Source organism: Mesoplodon densirostris, chromosome 2, assembly GCF_025265405.1.
Source record: "Mesoplodon densirostris isolate mMesDen1 chromosome 2, mMesDen1 primary haplotype, whole genome shotgun sequence".
In the NCBI taxonomy this organism is placed as follows: Eukaryota; Metazoa; Chordata; class Mammalia; order Artiodactyla; family Ziphiidae; genus Mesoplodon; species Mesoplodon densirostris.
Window position 1 is genome coordinate 144,588,289 of NC_082662.1, and position 22,987 is coordinate 144,611,275.

At 39.9% G+C, this 22,987-nt stretch overlaps 2 protein-coding genes across 3 annotated transcripts in view; both read right to left on the reverse strand.

Moving 5' to 3' along the window:
- Positions 1–2,310: 2,310 nt before the first annotated feature.
- On the reverse strand, positions 2,311–7,853 carry SNRPE (small nuclear ribonucleoprotein polypeptide E). 2 transcript variants are annotated; one of them, XM_060088460.1, is made up of 5 exons: positions 7,719–7,853; positions 7,195–7,221; positions 6,101–6,163; positions 4,843–4,921; positions 2,311–2,526 (listed from the first exon to the last, which is right to left on the reverse strand). In XM_060088460.1, the coding sequence occupies exons 1-5, from the start codon at positions 7,770–7,772 to the stop codon at positions 2,471–2,473; spliced, it is 279 nt and encodes a 92-aa protein (XP_059944443.1). In that variant the 5' UTR covers positions 7,773–7,853; the 3' UTR covers positions 2,311–2,470. The 2 variants fall into 2 exon arrangements, with proteins under 2 accessions (XP_059944443.1, XP_059944444.1); XM_060088461.1 differs by lacking the exons at positions 2,311–2,526; positions 4,843–4,921; positions 7,719–7,853 and adding an exon at positions 7,472–7,694 and having other exon boundaries at positions 6,111–6,163.
- A 9,137-nt stretch (positions 7,854–16,990) lies between these two features.
- The window catches only part of ZC3H11A (zinc finger CCCH-type containing 11A), a 28,208-nt gene continuing 22,211 nt past the window's right edge, over positions 16,991–22,987 (reverse strand). The window contains exons 11-16 of the mRNA XM_060091090.1: positions 20,961–21,464; positions 20,376–20,452; positions 18,941–19,271; positions 18,176–18,342; positions 17,750–17,817; positions 16,991–17,333 (exon numbers count right to left, since the gene is read on the reverse strand). Coding sequence (XP_059947073.1) covers positions 17,075–17,333; positions 17,750–17,817; positions 18,176–18,342; positions 18,941–19,271; positions 20,376–20,452; positions 20,961–21,464 — 1,406 coding nt within the window. The 3' untranslated portion in view covers positions 16,991–17,074. The remainder of the gene's footprint in view (positions 17,334–17,749; positions 17,818–18,175; positions 18,343–18,940; positions 19,272–20,375; positions 20,453–20,960; positions 21,465–22,987) is intronic.

Sequence of the window (22,987 nt, forward strand, 5' to 3'; positions counted from 1 at the left end):
AAAAGCATGCCACGAGTATGTGGTTATGATCAGTTCTAATAGAAATAATTAATTAGGGAAAAGATCCTGTGTCATCCAGTTAACATGAGATGGTGCTATTAGGTTTTCCCCAGAAAATGCCCGTGACACTTCCTGGCTAATAATGCCTTAATCCAAATTAGACAGAGATCCACTCTCTAATCTTGAAATTGACAAATGTGATACAATAACATTTGGTGCCTGCATATACAAAATTCTAGCATTTTCAAACTATTCTTATCCTTCTTTCTCCCTACTTACTACTAAGAGAACACCAGGCCCGAATCAGCACTTACTTTTTCGGAGCCTGATTCTCCTCCCACCCCTCACTTCAATAATGTTACAAGAGAGTTTGTGGGTGGTTAGCAAGACCCCTTCAGAAACCAACAGCCATTCCAGAAAAATAACCGCTCACATGCCAAGGGCTGCCAACAAGAGCAGCTTCCCAGCAGCATGTTTTAATAACCTTAATGAAGCAGACAGCAACTCCTTCTGTAATACAAATTCTGGGTGGAAGAAAAGATCTCCAGATTGTGGAAAAGTACAACTTAAAAAGTAAACACCACAGGCTCCAGTACAGCAGGAAAGCAAGCAGAGATTTCTAAATACAGAGCTCAATTTTAAGAGTTCACTGTACCTTATTTCTCACTATCACCACTTGCTCTGTCAAAAATAGACGTTTCCATGTCTTGATCATTCAGGATAAGCCACAGCAGGCACAGCTTTGCTTACATAGGGCAGCCAGGTCAGAAAGGCCATACAGGGAAATGGAAAAAGCAGCCAGCAGGTTTTCTTAGGGATTATACTGCTCCAGTTTTTATCCTGCTTCCCAGCTATTTTGGTGCCAAGAAAGCTGCAGGGAGGTCTTCACTCTGCTCTCAAAAAGCTTTTCACCGGAAAGGCTGAAGCAGTCTCAGGACTGCAACTCCCTCTGCTGCCCAATGTTTTCTTTGCATGCTGTAGCAGGCTCAATTGAATTTCAAACTCAAGTATGTTAAAAGAGCTAAAGCAGCCCTTTATTTCAAAATATGACCAAAAAGGCACAAGTTCAAATGGAGTGGAACAGCTAGAATGCCAAGTTCTAAGCTAGACTGATTTCTACACTCACCGACAAATCTCCTCTGTCTCATGAAGTGGTTCTTTTACTCAGTTTAAAGAAAAGTTCTGTATCTCCCTCATAGGCACTTGGAAAAGCCCGAACTGGACTTTTTGCTTCTTCCTTTCCTACCCTTAATAATACTGCCCATTACCAGAATTTAAGGTAGGCCTTATTCATCTTTCAAGATTCAACTTAACACTTAGCATGTGGTATTGAAGCTATGTTTGTCAGTCTGTTTCACTGTATAGATTCAACTAAGAGCGGATGCTCTATAACCATTTAACAGAATTCTAACTAGAACAACGCTGAGATATTGGGGCAAGAGAGAACTAACCACATAATTCAATTAGGAAATAAGCAATTACTGGAGGAGGAACCAAAATTCTTGGAGATAAGAATAGGAGAGGGCTTCCCTGGTGGCGCACTGGTTGAGAGTCCGCCTGCCGATGCAGGGGACACAGGTTCGTGCCCCGGTCCGGGAGGATCCCACATGCCGCGGAGCGGCTGGGCCCGTGAGCCGTGGCTGCTGAGCCTGCGCCTGCGCGTCCGGAGCCTGTGCTCCGCAACGGGAGAGGCCACCACAGTGAGAGGCCCGCGTACGGCAAAAAAAAAAGAAGAATAGGAGAGGTGTTTCCCCAACTAACATACTACTGTTCTGCCTAACAACAACTTACCAGTGTTGCCTGTGGGTCTTTTTCAGGTTACCAATCTCACAAAGTCTCCCTCCAGTTAACTCTTAACAGAGCTCCTTTTTAACAAACTTTCATTCTTTGCCTATATCCAAATACTTCTCACATTCTGATCTTAGTGATAAAAGAATTCACAAAGGCCTTACACAATAACTCTAAGAGAGTGCTAAGCAAATACTGAGCGACTATAATGTCCCCAACCTATTGTGGTTAGAAACCCTTGTGTCCCAGCATTCAGAATTAGAACTGATGATGAAGACATATATTGGCACCATAATCTTTACTTTTGTGAACACTTCCCTTCTCCACCACCCAGTATCAGAAGATTACATGTCAGGTAGAATTCCTACTCTTTGCCTTAAGAATCTACAGATCCCAGTTCTGTGAAAAGCAAATGCCCAGGACAAGTGCCATCTTCAGAAAACCTTAAAATAAATACTAGCAGCTAATGGTGCCATTGTGTAAAAACTCTCTACAACTGGATAAAAGAAAACAATGTAAATATTTTAATAAAAACAATCCCACAGCATTTATTGTCATCTGGTAATAACATAAAGGTGAGCAAAACAATATGAATAAATGCTTTAGAACTACACTTCTAACAAAGCACACCTAAAAGAAACTGTATTGCCTTCTCAACAATTTCTTACTTCATTGATCATTTCTAGTTGGAGACACTTTGCAGCAGAGTAATGTTATCTCCTTTTAGCATGATCCGACCTGCAACACAAAATTAAAAAAAAAAAAAAAGCTATTAATAGCCACTCAGACAACTTTGTAACCACCTTTTGGCCTCAGAATTTCAGATCATTCTTAAGTGATTCTGAAAATGCTTTCTCTCTTGTGAAGGTATGTGACATTTTCCAATATTCATATATTGAAAGGCTGTGCATATTAGACCATATGCACTTTCCCAACAATAACCTAATGAAGGTAGAGAAATGTTATTTTACGAAAAGTAGTTTCTGTTGACTAAGTCAACTACCCCAACATTTCCTAATGCTCCGAGTTTGTAAAAGTTGAGAAATTAGTTTTTTCAGGAAATGCAGCATATTTACTATAATCCCTTTCTTACAGTTTTTTTTTTAACGTCTTTATTGGAGTATAATTGCTTTACAATGGTGTGTTACTTTCTGCTTTATAAAAAAGTGAATCAGTTATACATATACATATGTTCCCATATCTCTTCTACAGTTCTTAATAGATTTCATCCTGAGATACACAAACTTGTTTAAGTTTTACCTAACATTTTCTAAACTTATTTGAGCAGAGAATACTTTTTTCCTGAGAAGTATCTATAAATATCTTCAGGAACAGTGGTGTTCAGTAAAACAGTTTGAGAAATGCTAATCAACACCAATAGCAATTAAATTGTTTCACTTTCCCAGGCTTCTACAACAGGTAATATTAATCTGTTCTACAGGGTGGATATTACCATGGGAAATCAACATTTTGCAAATAATTTATAAATAACGTCAGTAAGGTTAGCTTGGCCTTCCTGGCAAGACATGTTTAAATTAGAAAAATCCAGGCTTTCACAAAAATAGCCTAAGCAGGAAAAAGCAAAGCAAAACATTAATACCACTCCTTAGAATCTACTTTCCACATAGCTAGTATAGGCTCAAGAGAATCCTCAAGGACTGGAAGAAAGAGGCACCTGAAACCCACCACTGATAAAAATACTAGTGAGCTCTGAAGTGGGGCTTTAAACAATTAAAGACAAAATGCCTAAATAAACCTCAGGTTAATGGAGTTTTAACAGAAATGATTCAGTAGGTCTTGATGAAGCCATGAATCCTAAAGAATGTGGGTTAAGAAATTGCCTTCACTGTTCAAATATCTTAACATTTCTACTATGTGGCATGCACTGAGTTAGGCACTGAGCATATTAGGGAGCAAAAAAGACAGGACTCATGAACTAATCAAGTGTGTGGTCCAGTGGCAGAGACATTAATAATTCCAGTAATGAATATTTTACTACAAACTCAGCAAAGCACACCCTCCATCAATCCCCACCCCAAGCAAAACCAAACCAAACCCTGGCAGGAAGTGACATTTGATCTGAGTCCGAAGAAACAGGTGACAGCATATACAAAGATTTATGATGGAACAAATGTGCAGATTCCAAGAATTGAAAGAAGTGTGGGTGAAGCTCAGAATATGAAGTGCAAAGTGATACAAAATGAGCAGAGGGAGATAAGGCCAGATCATGAAGGACCTTGAAGGATACATTAAAGATTTCCTTATCCTATGAGCAATGAGAAGCCACTGAAGGCTTTCTAGCAAAGAGATGACAAGTTCAGATTGGTGTTTTAAATAAAAGATGACAGGAGCCTGCAGAGCAAACTGGAGGGAGCTGAGGTAGTTGCAGAGAAATTTATTAGCAAACTGAATAGAACTGGTGCCATTCAGTATGGCAGGGAACACTAAAATTGCTCTAAACAGTGTGTGAGGGGTTGGAACTGAGTTTGATTTCTGATATGCTAACTTTGAGGAGCCTTTGAGACATCCAAGTAGAAATGTTGAATAGGCTCAGAGAGGTCTAGAGCTACAAATGTAAATTTGGAAGTCAACATATAAATGTAATTTAAGGTGCAGTCTTGAGTGCCTTGGAAAATAATACTGAGTGACAGGAGAACCTAGAACCAAGACTTGAGCAACTCAAACAGTTAATGGCTGGGTCCTAAAGAATGAATATATAGAAGTCTGAAAAAGGAACAACTAGTAATGAAAAGCGAAAACCTGACTATAGTATCACAGAGCCAAATGCTGCTTAGAGCTCAATAAAATGAGGACCATTAGACTTAACATCATTAGTCTTTGGTAACCTTTGTGAGAGCTCTCTGAGTGGAGAGACAAAAGCAAAAATGGCGTGGGGTGCAGAATAAGTAGCAAAGGATGATTTCAAGAGTATATTTCTCTCCCAAATAATAACTTCTCAAATGCAAACTAAATTTAAACATGAAATGAGTTGCAATTCAATTCTGCAAGTGAATAAAAATTTCTACAATTCTTTAAGGCCATCTATAGTCTTACCCAGTTGTTTTCTTGACTTTGTTTTCGAGTGAATCTCTTCTGCATCATCTAATACGAGGTTCATATACTCATCAAAACCCTAGAAAAATAAGCCAACAATTGACTGTCATCTTCACGTAAGATCATATCCAAACCATTCTAAATGAAAATGGCTATATATAGAGATGCTAACTTCAGAAACTCACCTCTCCACTGATCTTTTAGCTGAAACACCACCTCCCTGTCCTAAGCCTTTTTTTTTTTTGGCCGCGCCGCACGGCTTGCAGGATCTCAATTCCCCGACCAGAGAATGAACCCGGGCCACGGCAGTGAAAGCCCGGAACCCTAACCACTAGGCCACCAGGAAACTCCCTCAGCCTTTTTTTTTTTTTTTTTTTTTTTTGTATACGGGCCTCTCACTGTTGTGGCCTCTCCCGTTGCGGAGCACAGGCTCCGGACACGCAGGCTCAGCGGCCATGGCTCACAGGCCCAGCCGCTCCGCGGCATGTGGGATCTTCCCAGACCAGGGCACGAACCCGTGTCCCCTGCATCGGCAGGCGGACTCCCAACCACTGCACCACCAGGGAAGCCCCCCTAAGCCTCTTTTTAAATAAAGGAAGATGGAGTGTACTTCAGATTACTTCTGGAACCTTTGGGACTTAAGATTTCATTAACTATGCCAAAGAGCCATTTCCCTTATCTTTTATAACGAGCTCAATATAGTGTGTGTACATATATGAATTAACTCTTCCCATGTTCCCCACAAGACACTATCACCACTAACCACAGTGCTTGTTTTCCAACTAGTAAACAGGGAAGGGGAGATTACTGATGGAATCTACACTGTCTAAAAGAAATACCAGAATCGTAGCATAACACTTCCATACATATCTTCCTTTTTAAAAACATTATTTAGGCTATTCTGTCATTGTGGACATCTTATTTAACTAACCCCACCCAGTTCTATTCAGGTATCACCTAACCCAGAACTAATACTCCATTAATCCCATCTCCCCGGCCCCATTTTATTTCTTTTGACTCCTCCTTTAAAGACTAATACTGTTGTTTAAATAATTTTCTAGTAATTTTCCCTCTCTTTTATGAATTACCTAATCCCTATCAAGCAGAACAATGAGACAAGGAGAGTGGGTCCTGAAGAACTTTCCGTGGGTTGGGTCTTTGACTTTTTGACTTTTTGTATATCGCTCTGCTGGCTATCCTTTGGTAAATCTTTTTCTATGAACAAACTGCTCTGAGATAAAATATCTTGGGTACTCACAATGATACAGCCCTCTATCCGCATATTCACTTGCTCATAAAGCCACACCTGAATCCGAGATCTCTGAAATAATCAACAAAAATAGAAATGTTAAGAAATAAGTAAATAAAATCCAACCACTTTGGTCAAACAACAGACAAACATGGCTCCTAAAAAAACTTTAACAAATAAAAGCCAAGACTAGTTACTTACCAAGAAACATTCTCACTTAATAAATGCTATATTGGAACTAAGTTAATAATTTTCCTGTGAACTTAGAACTCAATCATATTTCCACTGCTTCTAGTCTCTATACATTTAAAGTGAAAATTTGTGACAGGATAGCATTTAAAAGGGCTTCTTTCTTATCTGCTATAGCAAAATCCAGCTCCAAGACAGCTTTCTCTAGGTACTCAGTTCTCCAGGTCTCATACCTAATTATCAGGAGGGGGGACCCTCAATTCCTGTGATTAAAAATTACAAGAGCTTGAAATTAATCTGTTTTTCAATTGTGTTGTCAAAGTTTGTCAGAACAACAGGAGCCACATTTTCTTTTAGAGATAACTTAAATACTCCGCCTTGTCAAGTCAAATTTTGAGTTGCTAAAAATCCCCTCAAAGGAAAGAAGGCTGCCACTAAATCCTCTGAACCTATCCTTCCTGTCTTCCTTTTTTTGTGTCTTTTCTGTATGTATGTGTCCCCCGCCCCGCAAAGTGCTAAACACACCACTTTATGACCTAGTTTAAAGCCGACTGAGTTTTTCTTCCAGTGTCTCATCCTAAAGGGAAGGGGGAAAGGTTCCAACGTTCTGGCCATACCCACTGCAACAAAAGTACCCAATTACCACTGTCATGTCAACCAATAATTACTTTTTGAAATTAGTAGTTTTGGTCTTGTAAAGTAATTACGACACAATTCTTTGCATGCTTGGAGTTGGCATGGTTACACCCCATTTTATCACATTAGAGCTTTCCCAGCACTCCTTCCCCTCAAATACCCTCGCAATCTCCAGTTTCATCTACATTTAACTCTAGAACAATGATCAGACAGGATGAAACAGCCAAATAAATTCACCTTTAACTTAAAAAGTAATTATGAAACAGTTAACAACTTACATTTTGCAAGTATCTGAAGATGAGATTCTGCAGCAGTAGTTAAGGAAAAAATACACGCATAGCATAGACTCTGCTTCCTGGAACTGGTCAATCCTACCCCCATCTCACTTTTCTGAACGCGACGTCTGTGCCTATGCAAAGTGCCCAACCAGGCACCCATTTAGGGCTCCCTAAACACTGTAAACGAATCCCCTCCCACTATCATTCTCCTGGAGTTTCTTCGGCGCCGACATCTTCCTCAGGCACTAGACCGATAACTCCCGCTTTCACTGAGTACTTAACTAAGGTTATCTTCCAACGGCTCACCGCCGCCATTCCTGCATTTCCCACCGCCGGGGTCGGCCAAGCCCACCTCCCATCCGTAACTGCTTCTTCAACTACCCGCGCTTTCTCCCAGTCTCGGCCGCCCCAGGGGCTCATGGGATGAGGGGCCGGACTCCACTCCCTCTGGCCTGCTCCGTCTGCTCCTTCGCCCCCCATTTCCTGGCCCGAACCTCCTCCTTCTCACATCCCGAGTAGGATACGATTGGCTGCACCATCACCTTCTGCACCTTCTGGCCCTGGCCCCGGTACGCCATGGTGGAAGCTCACAAAGACCACACTACCCCGCACACTACCTCAAAAAGCAACTTCCGGAATAAAGGGCCGGAAGCGGAAGTGCATGGTGCTCGCGGGGCGACCTGGGAGGCTCTTGGGAAATACCTCTCTAGCCACGGGCTCCGCTTATCTCGGTGCTTTGTAGCAACTGCGGGGACTGCATTTGGAACGTGGGTTGGTCCTACAGCGCCACCTGAAGGGAGCCTGGAGGAGGAGCTTAGCGGCTTCGGTGTGCCTCGGCTGCCGGGAGGCGGTGCACAGCGCTTGGCCATCGCGACTTCATTTTCTGAGTCGGTTAAGAGCCAGATCGTCCCATTGCGTACCTCTGTCTGTGAAATAGGTTGGTTTAGTGCTTTTTTTTTTTTTTTTTGCGGTACGCGGGCCTCCCACTGCTGTGGCCTCTCCCGTTGCGGAGCACAGGCTCCGGACGCGCAGGCTCAGAGGCCATGGCTCACGGGCCCAGCCACTCCGCGGCATGTGGGATCTTCCCGGACCAGGGCACGAACCCGTGTCCCCTGCATCGGCAGGCGGACTCTCAACCACTGCGCCACCAGGGAAGCCCCCTAGAATTAATTTTTAAAAATCTAAGTACATGATGGCTTTCTATTTGTTCAAACTTTCCTTTGAGTCTTTGAGAGGTTTTTAATTTTCTGTAGTTTTTAGTTTCTTCTTTCTAGTTCATCCAGTTTAATCATAGATATTTCATCTCTCTTGGTCTGAAAAATTGTCTTTTATTCAATTGTATGCTCTAGGTGGTTTTTAAAAGAAAAGTAGTACATTCAATTATATAAAAATTATAAAGTTTTGCATCACCAAAAAGCCACCATAATAAGCAAAATGAGAAGATCTGGGAAAGTTTGCACCACATCAGAAAAGTGGGTAATTTTACTAATATATAAAGAACTCGGAAAAAAAAATGCTGTGTAAGAAATATTCCAAAACTTAATGGCTTAAAACAGCATACTTTTTTTTTTTTTTTTTTTTTTTAATTTGTGACCTTTGTGGGTCAAGAGTTTGGGCAGGGATCAGCTGGGTGATTTTTCTGCTTCAGATGTGTCTAAGGCCTTGGCATGTGTATTTAGAAGGCTAGCCCCACCTGAGTCAGTCTCCATGTCTGTATAACCTCAGGGCCTCACCACATGGTCTCTCTGGCAGAGGAATATGCTTTATTACATGGGGGCCCAAGGCTCTAAGAAGCCAAAGCTGAAGCTAACAGTACCCTTTAAGGCCAGGCCTGGAACTAGTATAATGTTCACACCCCAGGCCAGGTTCAAGGGCTGGAAAAATAGAGGCCACCTCTTTATTGGAGGTGTATTAAAGAATTTGCAACCATTTCTAATCTGACACAAAGACCCAAAATAAAAATTGGCGATGGATATGAACAATCAGTTTTATAGCAAAGGAAATACAAATGGTCTTCAAAGGTATGAAAAGAGGTCAAACTTCACTCATTATAAAAGAAATGCAAACTAAACTACACTGAGAAATCATTTTCCCTCCCTAGGTTGGCAAAGATCAAAAACTGGTGGTACTATACCTTATTAAGCTCCAATTCTAGACACTTAATCGTACAAACTTACACGTGTGAAATAATATAATCATTGCAGCATTGTTTAAAGTACCAAGATGGGAAACAACCTAAATGTCTATCAATAGGAACTAGCTCAATTATTGCATGTTCATATAGTGTAACACTATGCAACTATAATAAAAATTGCAGTTCTTTGTGTCCTGTTATGAAAAGATATCCAATATACGGTAAGAGAAAAAGTAAGCTATGATACATTTCAGATTAACTTCAGCATAATTTAGTGGAGCCGGCAGAGCTGGATCTCAGATGGGGCAAGCCTAAGGAATATAAGGAGTCACACTTGCATGTACAAGTACAACCCTGAGAGTGAGCACTTCCTTAAATTATGCCCAGGTACCTTGCTTGCCTCACCCTAGCCCCAGTCCTGGGGGCCAGAATAGGGGATGGATAGCTGGTATGGGTATAGGTGAAACAGGATTTGTCATGAATTTGTAATTCATAATTTAAAACTGTTCATAATAAATATAATAAAAGCAAGGTGCAGGATATCATGTTTTATATATAATATTACATAGAAGTATATTTACTTATATGTGCCTAAAATATCTGTAGAATACCTGAGAAACCGAGAACACTGGTTTCAGAGGAGAAGTGGGTAGCTGGGGCAGGAGTAGGAGGGAGGATTTTTACTGTATACCCTTATACACATTTTGAATTTTGAAACTTGTGAATGAATATCAACAATTCAATGAATTTATTAGATAGTGGAAGGTACTATGACATTTGTTTCCCTTTTTTTGTTCTAACTAATCATAATGTTCTTGTAAAATTTGAGATTTTTGTGACATTCCCAAGGTATCTGCAAATGACTGGTACACAGAGACATACCCTGAGAATCACTGGTCCAAAGGGACATATCCTGAGAAGAGTCACCTCCAGGCCTTCTGAATATTGAAGAACATCCTTCCTCTCAGCTTAAAGTTTCTTGCATATCAACCAGGAGCCTCAAAACTTGCTGAATGAAGCATGACAAAGAATGGAGTTGGGAAGAGACAGGGGCAGCCTAACAAAGATCAACAGCCCTTGAAATGGGCAGCAAGTATTTATTGAATGCTTTCTGTTATTTTCCGAAGTGTGCCCCCCAAAATTCATGTGTTGAAGCTCTAAACGCCCAGTACCTCTAGAATGTGACTATTTGGAAATAGACCCTTAAAGAGTAAATGAAGGTTAAATGAGTTCATATGGGTGGGCCCTAATCCAAGGTGACTAGTGTCCTGAATGTGACTATTTGGAAATAGGCCCTTAAAGAGTAAATTAAGGTTAAATGAGGTCATATGGGTGGGCCCTAATCCAAGGTGACTAGTGTCCTTCTACCGAGAGATTAAAACACAGACATGTACATGCAGAGGGAAGGCCATGCCTCATATGAGGACACAGTGAGAAGGGGAACATCTGCAAACCAAAGAGAAAGGCCTCAGAAGAACCCAAACTAGCCAACACCATGATCTTGGAATTCTAGCACCCACAACTGTGAGAAAATACATTTATGTTGTTTAAGCAACCCAGGCTGTGGTATGTTGTTTTGGCCCTAACAAACTAATATACCTTCTATGTGCCAGACTTGTACTAGGTGCTGAGAATATATAGGTTAGTAAGAATCTCTATCTCAAGGAGTTTATACTCTGCTGATGGAGAGGTAAACAATTTCAAAACAATGAGGGTAAACAAAGAGTATATGTCTAGTAGACAGGCAACAGAGCCCAGCGTGGGGAGAGGGAGAACAGGGTATTGGGAGAGGTAACCTGGAAGTCATGGAGTGTGTAGGAATTAGCCAATGAAAAGAGGAGAAAAGAGACCTTTAAATAGAGGACAGCATTAACAAAGGCAAACAGCTAGAGACAGATTGGTGTATAAGGGAAGTCGACTATCAGTAATTTTGCTAGTGTAGAGCATGAAGGGTGAGTGATGGAAGAGGCTGGTACAACAGGGCCTTGCCTTACATGCTATGCTAAGGGACTTGAATTTAATTTTGGAGGGAAGGGGAAGGCACAGGAGGACTTCATGAAACAGAGTGACTCAAATTCACATTTAAAATAGATCCTTCTTTCTTTGTAAAACACCAGTTTATTCCTTAGCCAAGAACAGCTGACAGCAAACTGAGCAAGAATGAGACAAGACAGACTGAGAATACCAACAGGATTGTCAGAGGTCACTAAAAACAAACCTTACCTGCTCAATTTGGCTTTGTTTGCAGCTCAAATCATCTCCTTTGCTAAACTACACAAAACTCCAGATCTAACACCTCAAGGAAAACTTCCCTGACCAGTCTTGAACTCATTGATTTCTCACTCATCCCCTCTGTAGACAGCATCATCCATTTATTACTTGTACCTATTTCACTCCTGTTAATTTTTCCTTAGAAGTATTTCAAAGGCAGGGGTTTACCTTATACTTAATCTATCCCTAGTGGCCAGCAGTGTTTAATGATGGTTAGAATTCATAATGTTCTAATTTGAGCCTCTTCAAGGGAAGGCAGTCCAAAACACTTTGCGGCAGTTATGCCAACGTATTTCACATTTCCTCACAGCTTTTCTAAACTTGACTACCTTCCTTGACCTCTCAACCTAAATAAGTGACCTCACTAATCAAATACACCTACCAGGGAAGGTTCCTTTTTTTCTTTTTTTTTTTTTACATCTTTATTGGAGTATAATTGCTTTACAATGGTGTGTTAATTTCTGCTTTATAACAAAGTGAATCAGTTATACATATGTTCCCATATCTCTTCCCTCTTGCGTCTCCCTCCCTCCCACCCTCCCTATCCCACCCCTCTAGGTGGACACAAAGCACCGAGCTGATCTCGCTGTGCTATACGGCTGCTTCCCACTAGCTATCTATTTTACGTTTGGTAGTGTATATATGTCCATGCCTCTCTCTCGCTTTGTCACAGCTTATCCTTCCCCCTCCCCATATCCTCAAGTCCATTCTCTAGTAGACCTGCATCTTTATTCCCATCCTGCCCCTAGGTTCTTCATGACATTTTTTCCCTTAAATTCCATATATATGTGTTAGCATACGGTATTTGTCTTTCTTTCTGACTTACTTTACTCTGTATGACAGACTCTAGGTCTATCCACCTCATTACAAATAGCTCAATTTCGTCTCTTTTTATGGCTGAGTAATATTCCATTGTATATATGTGCCACATCTTCTTTACCCATTCATCCAATGATGGACCTTAGGTTGTTTCCATCTCCGGGCTATTGTAAATAGAGCTGCAATGAACATTTCGGTACATGACTCTTTTTGAGTTATGGTTTTCTCAGGGTATATGCCCAGTAGTGGGATTGCTGGGTCATATGGTAGTTCTATTTGTAGTTTTTTAAGGAACCTCCGTACTGTTCTCCATAGTGGCTGTACCAATTCACATTCCCACCAGCAGTGCAAGAGTGTTCCCTTTCCTCCACACCCTCTCCAGCATTTACTGTTTCTAGATTTTTTGATGATGGCCATTCTGACTGGTGTGAGATGATATCTCATTGTAGTTTTGATTTGCATTTCTCTAATGATTAATGATGTTGAGATTCTTTCATGTGTTTGTTGGCAGTCTGTATATCTTCTTTGGAGAAATGTCTATTTAGGTCTTCTGCCCATTTTTGGATTGGGTTGTTTTTTTGTTATTGAGCTGCATGAGCTGCTTATAAATTTTGGAGATTAATCCTTTGTCAGTTGCTTCATTTGCAAATATTTTCTCCCATTCTGAGGGGTGTCTTTTGGTCTTGTTTATGGTTTCCTTTGCTGTGCAAAAGTTTTGAAGTTTCATTAGGTCCCATGTGTTTATTTTTGTTTTTATTTCCATTTCTCTAGGAGGTGGGTCCAAAAGGATCTTGCTGTGATTTATGTCATAGAGGGTTCTGCCTATGTTTTCCTCTAAGAGTTTGATAGTTTCTGGCCTTACATTTAGGTCTTTAATCCATTTTGAGCTTATTTTTGTGTATGGTGTTAGGGAGTGAAGGGTTCCTTCTTATTTAGCTTCTTCCCCTTGAAACTTCTCCTCCTCCTTTGAGTGTTCTTGATCCATCCAATGTCCTGTATTTCAGTCATTTGTCTATTCAACAAACAGTAGTGTTTTTTTTTTTTTTGGCCGCGCCATGCAGGATCTTAGCTCCCCAGCCAGGGATCAAAACCACGCCCCATACAGTGGAAGCGTGGAATCTTAACCACTGAATCGCCAGGGAAGTCCCACAGTCGTCTTTCACTTAATCATTTTTCCTCCTCTGCATTCTTGAGTCTGAATATTGGGCGTCTACACCCTTCGCTCAGTAGGCTATTGCTCAACTCCTATCTGAACACAAATCAGCCACAGAACCTAAAGACCAAAAAGCCCAGGAACAGGCAGTACCAAGTTTTAATCCACTGTTGCTCGTCACGATTGACTCAGACTCTGCAACACTTTCCCAATTAAATCCAACCAAACTTTACTAATAGGCCCACTCAGTAAATTTTATGACTCCTATTTTTTTAAATATAAAATTTTAATTGCTGTTCTTATTTACGGCCATTGTTTATACTGTCCATTTTATTGTACAATGTTAAGAAAATGGTCAAGTATTTTGTGTTGATGCCTCTAACATTTTGCAATTCATATAGAGTTTGTAGAATAAATTATTAATGCAGTTAGATGTGTAGGTTTTGGAAACTTCCACAGACTTACTGACCAGCTTTCAAAGACCAGATTTAAGAAAAAAAGAGTTCTTGAAAGGTTCAACAAATCAAACCCAACTGCACATAAAAATATACTTTCTGTTATATCTGAACACACTGATTCTGACACTACAGTGGAGATAAAAAGCAGTTATCTTCCAAGGCAGTGTAGGATTTAGTGTCAAAATGGATATGTGAATTAAGAAGCACATAGTAAGTACTCAATACATGTTAGCTACTTTAAAGTGGTGTTACATAGCAACTGGAGACTACACAGTCCCTGTTGGTTCCTGACAAATTCAAAGCAAATATTTTAAAGAACTGCAGAAATATTCTGGCAAAATGAAGCCACAATTTTAGAAAAGGATCGTAGAACTTTGATCAATATAGACAACAAGCTTTATTTCTGAAACTGTAATTATTTAACATTGACCAAAGATTGGTTGAGATGAAAACAAACTATGTTCTGGTTGTATGTGAGAGGATCCACTGGAACTTGAGGTTAAGGCCAGAACTTTAAGGATCATTTATTGAGACAAATACATGAGCTGCAAATTATCTTGAAAGTTCTGGCTATGCTATGACCAAGTTCTACAACATCTGGGCCCTTTTCCTGTTAAAATTGAAAACCATCATCACTCAAAACTGAATACACAATCTGTTCTGCTTTCTGTGAAAAGCTGACTCAACTTTTTGGGGACTACTTTTAGACTATTTGGGAAAATCTATATTCTCTGGTAAATTAAAAATTTGTATGTATTCCCATAACAAAAAACTAGACTTTCCTGAAGTAAAAATTTTATATGCCTTCATGCTTGAAAATTCTAAATTGTTGGAACCATCTAAGATCACTTCTAAACCCTCTCTCCTTTAAAAAAATTAATGACATTACTTGAGTTACAATGCTAATGGCTAAGTATCAGTGTCAGAAAAAAAATCCTCACATATAATAGTATTTATTCTTACCTAAAGCAAATGCAACTAAAACTGAGCATACTTGTGGAGAAGTCTGGCAGCATGTCTTTGTAAAAGGTTTCTAAAGACAAATAGTATCTGTGAAACTGTTTTTTTTTTTTTTTTTTTTTTTGCGGTACGCGGGCCAGACGCACAGGCTCAGCGGCCATGGCTCACGGGCCCAGCCGCTCCGCGGCATGTGGGATCCTCCCGGACCGGGGTACGAACCCGTGTCCCCTGCATCGGCAGGCGTACTCTCAACCACTGCGCCACCAGGGAAGCCCGAAACTGGGCCTCTTTTGAGGCAGATCCCAGGCTGAAGTGATGTACGACTACTTAACTCATAACATCAAGACTTTCCTACACCAGCTTTATTTAAAACACAAATAAAGTATTTCTCTTTCTGTAATGGCAAATGGTTCAAATAATGCTGAACATGAATCATCGACTAATACAGGGCTTTAAATATGAAACAAAATTATTTTTAAAAAAGCAAAAGAATAAAGGTTATATACAAAAGGGACCTGGAATCTACAAGCCGATTCCAAAAATGAAATGAGTAGAAAATCTGTGGTGAAACCAGAACATTCCACCCTTGCTTTGGAGAAGGGCTATTAGATAACATTCAGTCAGCTGAAGATGGATTGGTAGAGAAGTGTCTATACATAAATTTCAAGTCAGTTTTGCTTGTGTAGAATCATCCAGATCTTCCCAAGACTGAATGGGCAGTCCTGTGGCTTTCTTCCTTTTCCATATTCCCAAAAATGCTACATGAAGTTCAACTCTTGATGAGCCGCTTACAACAGCAGTTCCTTAGGAGCCAACATGACAGGTGGGTCAGATTTCCCTATGAGAAACCAAACTGGCCACCTATAGCAAAATATCAAAATGGGCAGGTCCTTTCCTCTTCCTTCTGATTATGTACAGTATGTCTCCTTTCAAGACTATTATCCCCATTATACTTGTTCCTTCACAGTCTAAACCTTGAGGTGATATGAAGGAGACCAACATCAAGAAAAGAAAATTCAATTCAGAAATGAAGAAAACCGGAAGGTATACAATACACCCCCAGAGCATCTTGATAATCCCTGCTACAGTACAGTTCAGCATACTGCTACAGTCCATAGATAAATAATGGCAGCTTGAATGAGCTCATTTCCACCCCCCTCAGGTGTTTAAAGGACACCAAATAAATACTGGGCAAGAGGAGTTTGCTAGGAGAATTAGAAATTAAAAGTTAACCAATTTTTATCCCTGTGATAATTCAATGCTAGTAAGGGGGCAAGTACTGAAGAACAGAAGGGACAACTTTCTTACTAAAAAATAAATTCCTGTGATCATTATGTCACCATCTCTTATTAAGAATCCAAGGAATCCCAGAAATAGAAAATTAGTTTCAGAGGACCCCTGAGGCACTTTAAAGCCTTAAAAAAATTACAGTAATAATAAATCAGCTATTGCTCTTCAGAGGCTTACAGAGCAGTAGAAGCATGAAAATCACATCCAAAAGGTTATGTCCAGATTACAGGTTTCCTGACCTGCTCAGCTGTCTCTAAAAGCTTAGTTGAATTCTCCAAATACCTTTAAAAAGACGTACAATTTAACACAGACTGAGTGGATTTTTTTGTTTAGTGGTGGCATGAAATTTGGTCCTTAAAGGTAGCAGCTGTCTTCATCCTTTTCAAACTCAGGTAACAATAGGTACATTAGGACAATACATAAAAGAAATAATACAACCAAGGGGAAAAAAGCCAAAATTAACAAACACCTCAAGGAGTCACTAAGTTTTCTTGTACCCTTTCACTGAGGTCTCCCACTCAGTCTTTTTGTGGAGAGAGGGGTAAGACAGAACTTTTTTCTCAAAGATGCTAAACAATGGCATCAAATGGACAAAATGACTACCAAGGGACTTAAAAAATCTGACCCCAAGGAATCCAGAACACACATGGATAATTCAGAGGTATACTTCTCGTTTGGGGTAAATAAGACTAAAGAAATGATCATGTTGGATAAATGTTATAATAGATGAAACAAAGTCCAGTTTTTGGTGAGTCTTTTTTGTGTGTTTTTGTTTTAAATGTTCTACTACCACCTTCAGCTATCAATCATTTCTGATAGCTCAAGCAGAAGGTCATCTTCATCCTTCCCAGGATCCAGGTCAATCTCAGCTTCTAATTTGCCTCCTGAAATCTCCCATATTAATTTCTCAAAATCATCCTCCATAGGGAATGGTGGCTTTCCTGTTGAGGCAGCGCTGAGTCGGCGAGTTTTTGCGGCCACCTGGGATGAAGAAGGGCCAGATACTTCTGGTGGGGAAGGATCTGAAGAGCACTGGGTTGGAGGCAGCACAAAACTGTAAGAAAAAAAACCCCAAAGGATTATTAGATAATTGCCCTTCATCAATGGTTGGCTGGACCACCCAGTCTCAGGTACACAAAGAATTTTAGCAAAGAGTTGTTTCTGAAGACACACATAAACAAAGAATTGTTTTACTGATTTGGGATAAAGCATTTTCATCCTTTAAAGAAGAATCCAGACAGGTGTTTAAAAACTGTTTTCAATAATACAGGCAAAATATAAACAACAGCACCAAAAGAGAACAGTAACCCTGAATATCATGTTTTCCTGCAATTAATATGAAGTTTAGCAGATTTATTTAGATGTGGCTAAACTGTACATTTTTCAAACTATTTAGCAGTGTTATTCTCTAGAGAGCATAAACAATAACAGCGGCCTAAACTTTGGTTAAAAAGAACTGCAAGGTATTACCTGTCTCTAGGTTTTTCTGTCTCAGGCACAGTGACTGATTTGTCTTCAGAGAGAAGTGGGACAACACCCTACAAAAGTAAGAGTAAGGTAATTCAGTGGGAGAGTCAGGCCTTTAAATTTGAGCAGATTCATTTTCTCTGCTGCCTTCTTAGAACCATTCTTTAAGCCTGGGAATCCAAGAATAAATCCAAAGACTGAGGGTACAAATAAGCAAAATATCTTAATTAGGTTAAAAAAAAAATTCACCCTGCCACTGCAAATGTTTAAGCTGTAAACATAATATACAGTAACAACCTAAACAACTAAAATGCTTAGGAGTTGACAGAAACTATTACACATAATACAGAGAGAGCTAACAGAGAATTAATCTTGCCCACTTTCCTACCACACAGACTAAAGTACCACTGAGTTGGATTTACTTCTTACCATAGCTGCTTTTTTGGCTGGGCTTTCCTGCAGGACGCTGCTGGAGGTGAGTATTTTCACAGCTGCAGTGACAGAAGAGTGGACCTCCACTGCCTTGCGTTTTGGGGCCACTCTGGGTGATGAGACAACTTGAACCACAGATGGCTTCACATTCACTTTAGTTTTAGCTACAAGACAGAAAACATCTGATTAAAAGCTAGAATAATCCCCTTTTTACATGGAGAATAACTCAGGATATCAAAATTCCTTCTCAGCAATAGCAACAGCACAAATAAGTAAAAAACGAACCAACCAACTAACCAAAAAAGAAAACCAGACTGAAAATGATCCACCAGCAATCTGCACTACACTTGGCCGTAATACATACACACACACGTGTATATATATACACATGTATCTACGTGTGTGTGTGTGTATATATATGTATACACTCTCTCTCTCTCTCTCTCTCTCTCAAACAATTCCTTTCAGGGCCTCTTGAATTTGCTACTGCTCTTTCCCAGGTGTTTTTCTCCTTCAAAACCAGAGGGAAAAGGCACCATGGAAAGTTTTATACAAAGCTTTATAAACAGCAATTTTAAATTGCGAAAAAGGAACTCATCTAGTCTTTCTGTCTCTTTAAATAGAATTTTCAGAAATATTACTACCCACCTGTGTGACCAGTATACAAAGGCAAATGAAATTCAACCCAATTATTGCCAGGCAGTCACTGAAACTTGGTAATTTTGAAATTCTAAAGCAAAATGTACTAGAAAAAACATTCACCTTTGCCCCTTTTTTCCAAGGTCTGTGTTGCACCTTTCACATTCCGTTTTGAGTGCCCAATCCCTGAGGTTTCTACCTCTGTCTTCTGGGATAACTTTGAAGGAGGCCATTTAGTCAGGAGCTGTGTGATGTCTGGCACGGTAGCGAGCACTGGTTTCTCTGCTAACTGGGTACTGCAAGTGTCTAAATCTCCCGGAAGGAGTGTCAAAACTGATTTTTCCTTCTGTGAGGTTCCCTTCTCCGACAGTTTCTGCACATGCTTTTCTCTCACTGTCTCACGTCTCTTGGCTTGAATTATACTGATTTCAATTGCTGTGGTCTCATCTGAAGTCTATGGATAAATTTAAACGACAGAATTAAAATCTAGTACCTCTAACAACCTGTATGATAATTATTGTTTATAAGTTACCAAGCTAACATCTAAGTCAAGCAAAGTTTCACATGATCTAGAACACAAGAGCTTTTGCCTTTTATGATATTAAATAGAAAGATCAAGATAAAAGATTAAAGATGTGTGGAACAATAAAAACCCAAATTCTATAAGCTAGACTATCATGACCATAAGTCTAACACAAATAGTTCCTAATCAGACACTTGCACAAAGGTGTATGTACAAAGACGTTCATTATCTTAACTGGGTAAAACAAAATCCAGTCCAGAAACAGACTATATTTGTGTAATAGAACACTATGTGGCCAGTAAAAGCAATCGTCTTAAAGAATTATTAATATGGTAAAGTCAAAGCAGGCTGCAAAATGATACACTGTAGAGATTCGCCTATGTTCTAAATATGAGTTAAACATTAAACAAGTTCACGTACATACATATACAAAGAAAAGGCCTGAAAGAAATGCATGAAAAAAACTAAGGGTGGTGACATCTGGAATGTGGAATGATAGGGTTCCTTTTTTTTGTTGTTGTTGCGGTTCACGGGCCTCTCACTGTTGTGGCCTCTCCTGCTGCGGAGCACAGGCTCCAGATGCGCAGGCTCAGCGGCCACGGCTCACGGGCCCAGCTGCTCCGCGGCAAGGGGGATCCTCCCGGACTGGGGCACGAACCCGCGTCCCCTGCATCGGCAGGCGGACTCCCAACCACTGCACCACCAGGGAAGCCCCACCTCATTCTTTTTAAAAAATAAAAATTCCTGAGTTTTATAAATGAGTAGCATTACTCTCAAAGGCAAGGGAAAAACTTAGTTTGAAAATATGAATGGCCAATTAAAAACAACTTTAAAAGGGCAGAAAACACTGATATACACAGAAGTACAGAAAACTCTCATAGAAAATTATAAGCATAGTGAAAGACTGTTTACCTGGATATATCAGTGAAGTGTTAAATAGAAAACTTATAAACTAAAACTAAAAAGCACATATACCATTCATCTAGCCTTTGCTTGCCATGGACAAAATTATAAAATGATTCTAAATAAACTCACCTCTTTAGGCTCTGTTCTAGTAACACTGATCTGAGAAGCAACAACACTTTCTTCAAGTTTCCTCTTTTCTTTTATACCTAGATTCACATTAAACACATTGCTAGTAATTTTATTCATGCTGCAACCTCGTAACAGATAAAGTTAAACAAAACTTTTCTTAATAAAAGTAATGATAAGATAGGACAAATAAAAATTGTGGACAAAATCTATTTAGTCCTCAAACAGATTCAAAATGCACATTAAAATATCAAGGTCTATATACAATTGTTGTAAAGAAAGAGCTTAACAACTTTTTTGGGGGGTGGGGTGGGGGTGGGTGTTGGCACGCCTCACAGCTTGTGGGATCTTAGTTCCCCAACCAGGGATCGAACCCATACCCCCTGCAGTGGAAGCACAGAGTCCTAACCACTGGACTGCCAGCTTAACTTCTTTCAGTGCCCAGCTTAACTTCTTTTAATCCAGTGGTTTTCAAAGTTATCTGAGTAAAGAAAAGTTCTCACAGAATTCCTATGAATATCCTGTAGAATACTGCCCTTTGAAATATTATCTGGGGAAGCGGTACTACAGATCAAGTTCTTCTGTTACCTGTTTTTGTAGTGATCGGGAGAAGCCGTCTTGCCCCTGGGGTGGCCTCAGGCTGAGGCTGGGAGCTGGTGCTGCTCTTAGAACTCTGCTGCACCCTCAGAGCCTTCTCCAGTTTAATTTCCTCCAGCGTCTTGACATGCACTTCCTGCAAAGACTTCGCTCTACCTGCAGGTTCCTCTGACTGTCCTCTGCCGGCTACTACACGTGGCAAAACCACTGGTTTTTTAATTTCATATTCAGTCTTTAGCTTGATGCAGGTTACGTCCTTTTTGGTTTTTTGTCTCTCTGCTTCCTGCTGCCGGTGTTTCTTTTCAGCCAAGACCTCAGAGAACGTTTTGATTCGGATAGTGGAGGAGGTTCTTGTTCCTGTTGTAGAATCATCAACTTTTGAAGGTCCTTCTGTCTTGAGTTTAGTTTGCAATTCTCCACGTTTTCGACTGGCTCTTTCGCGACGAATTTCTTCTAATGTCTTCACGTGGATCTCACCAACTTTAGTAACTCTCTCTGCTTTCATGGGGGAAAAAAAAAATCACTGTACTTGGATTTCATCTCTTAATGACTGACTTATGATCTCTCTATTCTTGGATCAGGACAGAGTCCAATAGAGTGGTATCACTTAGGCAAGCAATTAAAATGGTCAAAAGCACATTAGTTTCAACCTCAATTTTAGATAGTGGCCCTCAAGGAAAACTCTTAGGAGGCAAAAATTAGTGATTTGGATTGCTATTCAGAAGCTTATTCTTGAGGATCCTGAAAGCCATTTACTAGTTAGAGAAGCTTGTCATTATAAATCTTACCAATAAAAATAAATTCTTCCGTTTGTGCACAGATGCTAGACACTATGCTAGAAATATAATGGCAAGCAAAATGCAAACTCTGCCCACATGTATTGATAGTTCGCAGTCTAACGGACCAATAATTAAACAACAACAAAGTATGGTAATGATAACAGCTTTGATAAAGGAGGTAAAGTTGACCCTTAAACAATGCAGGGGCTGGGGTGGAGTACTGGGGCACCAACCCCTATGCAGTTGAAAACCCGCATATGTAACTTTACAGTTGGGCTCTGTATCCATGGTTCTGTATCTGCAGATTCAACCAACCAACCATGGAACGTGTAGTACTGTAGTACATACTTACTGAAAACAAATCCACGTATAAGTGGACCCACGCAGCTCAAACCCATGTTGTTCAAGGGTCAATTGTATAATGCTATGTAGGAGCATACAGCAAGAACACCAACAATTTTCTACAGATTGGTTAAGGGAAGCTTTTCAGAGTAATATTCAAGTGACATTGAAAGGATGAAAAGGAAGTAGAACACGTGACAAGACAGAAGAAAAATGAGAAAGGCCCAGAGACTGGCATGCCACTGAAGAGCTATTTTTAATGATACATTAATCATTCTATATTTGTTTAAACTAAAGAGAAAATTTCCCACTTGGCACATATGCCTGTCCTCATTACTGAAGGGCCTAAAGAAAGAAATAATGAAGCAATGTGAGAAAAATAAGAACAATTTGGAGATTATACACACACATATTTAATCACCAGCACCTTTTAAAGAAAGATCAAAACAAAAAATACCCTTTTACAACCTTAAACATATCACTTCTGTCTCACCTTCTGAATCTTTGAATATGCTGTCCCTTCTATATGGAATATTCTCTACTGGTCTCATTTCTCCTGCTGCTTAGTTAGTTTAAAGTGAGTTCAGCTTAGAACCTGACACCCTCCAGCAGTCTAGTTTGTTTCTCTGATCACAGCACTGATCACACAGTATAGTAACTCCTTGTAATTCCAACCATACTAGATATTTCATGAGAACAGTGACTATGCTTAATTATTTTAGTACAGTACCTGTTACAGAGGAAGTACTCACTGATTTTCTTAGGTTTTTTAAATAAAAATTCTTCCATTTCAAGATGGTAGTCTGATCTCAAAACCACCACTTTAAGAAAGTATGTGAATGGTCAGTGGTTAAGAATCCGCCTGCCAATGCAGGAGACTCGAGTTCAATCCCTGGT

Coding starts and splice junctions, on each gene's coding strand:
- SNRPE (XM_060088460.1), bottom strand. CDS start 7,772: ATGGCGTACCGGGGCCAGGGCCAGAAGGTGCAGAAGGTGATGGTGCAG. Junction 6,164..7,194: donor TCTTCAGATACTTGCAAAAT/GTAAGTTGTTAA, acceptor TGATTATTTCAG/AGATCTCGGATTCAGGTGTG. Junction 4,922..6,100: donor GGATAGAGGGCTGTATCATT/GTGAGTACCCAA, acceptor TTATTTTTCTAG/GGTTTTGATGAGTATATGAA.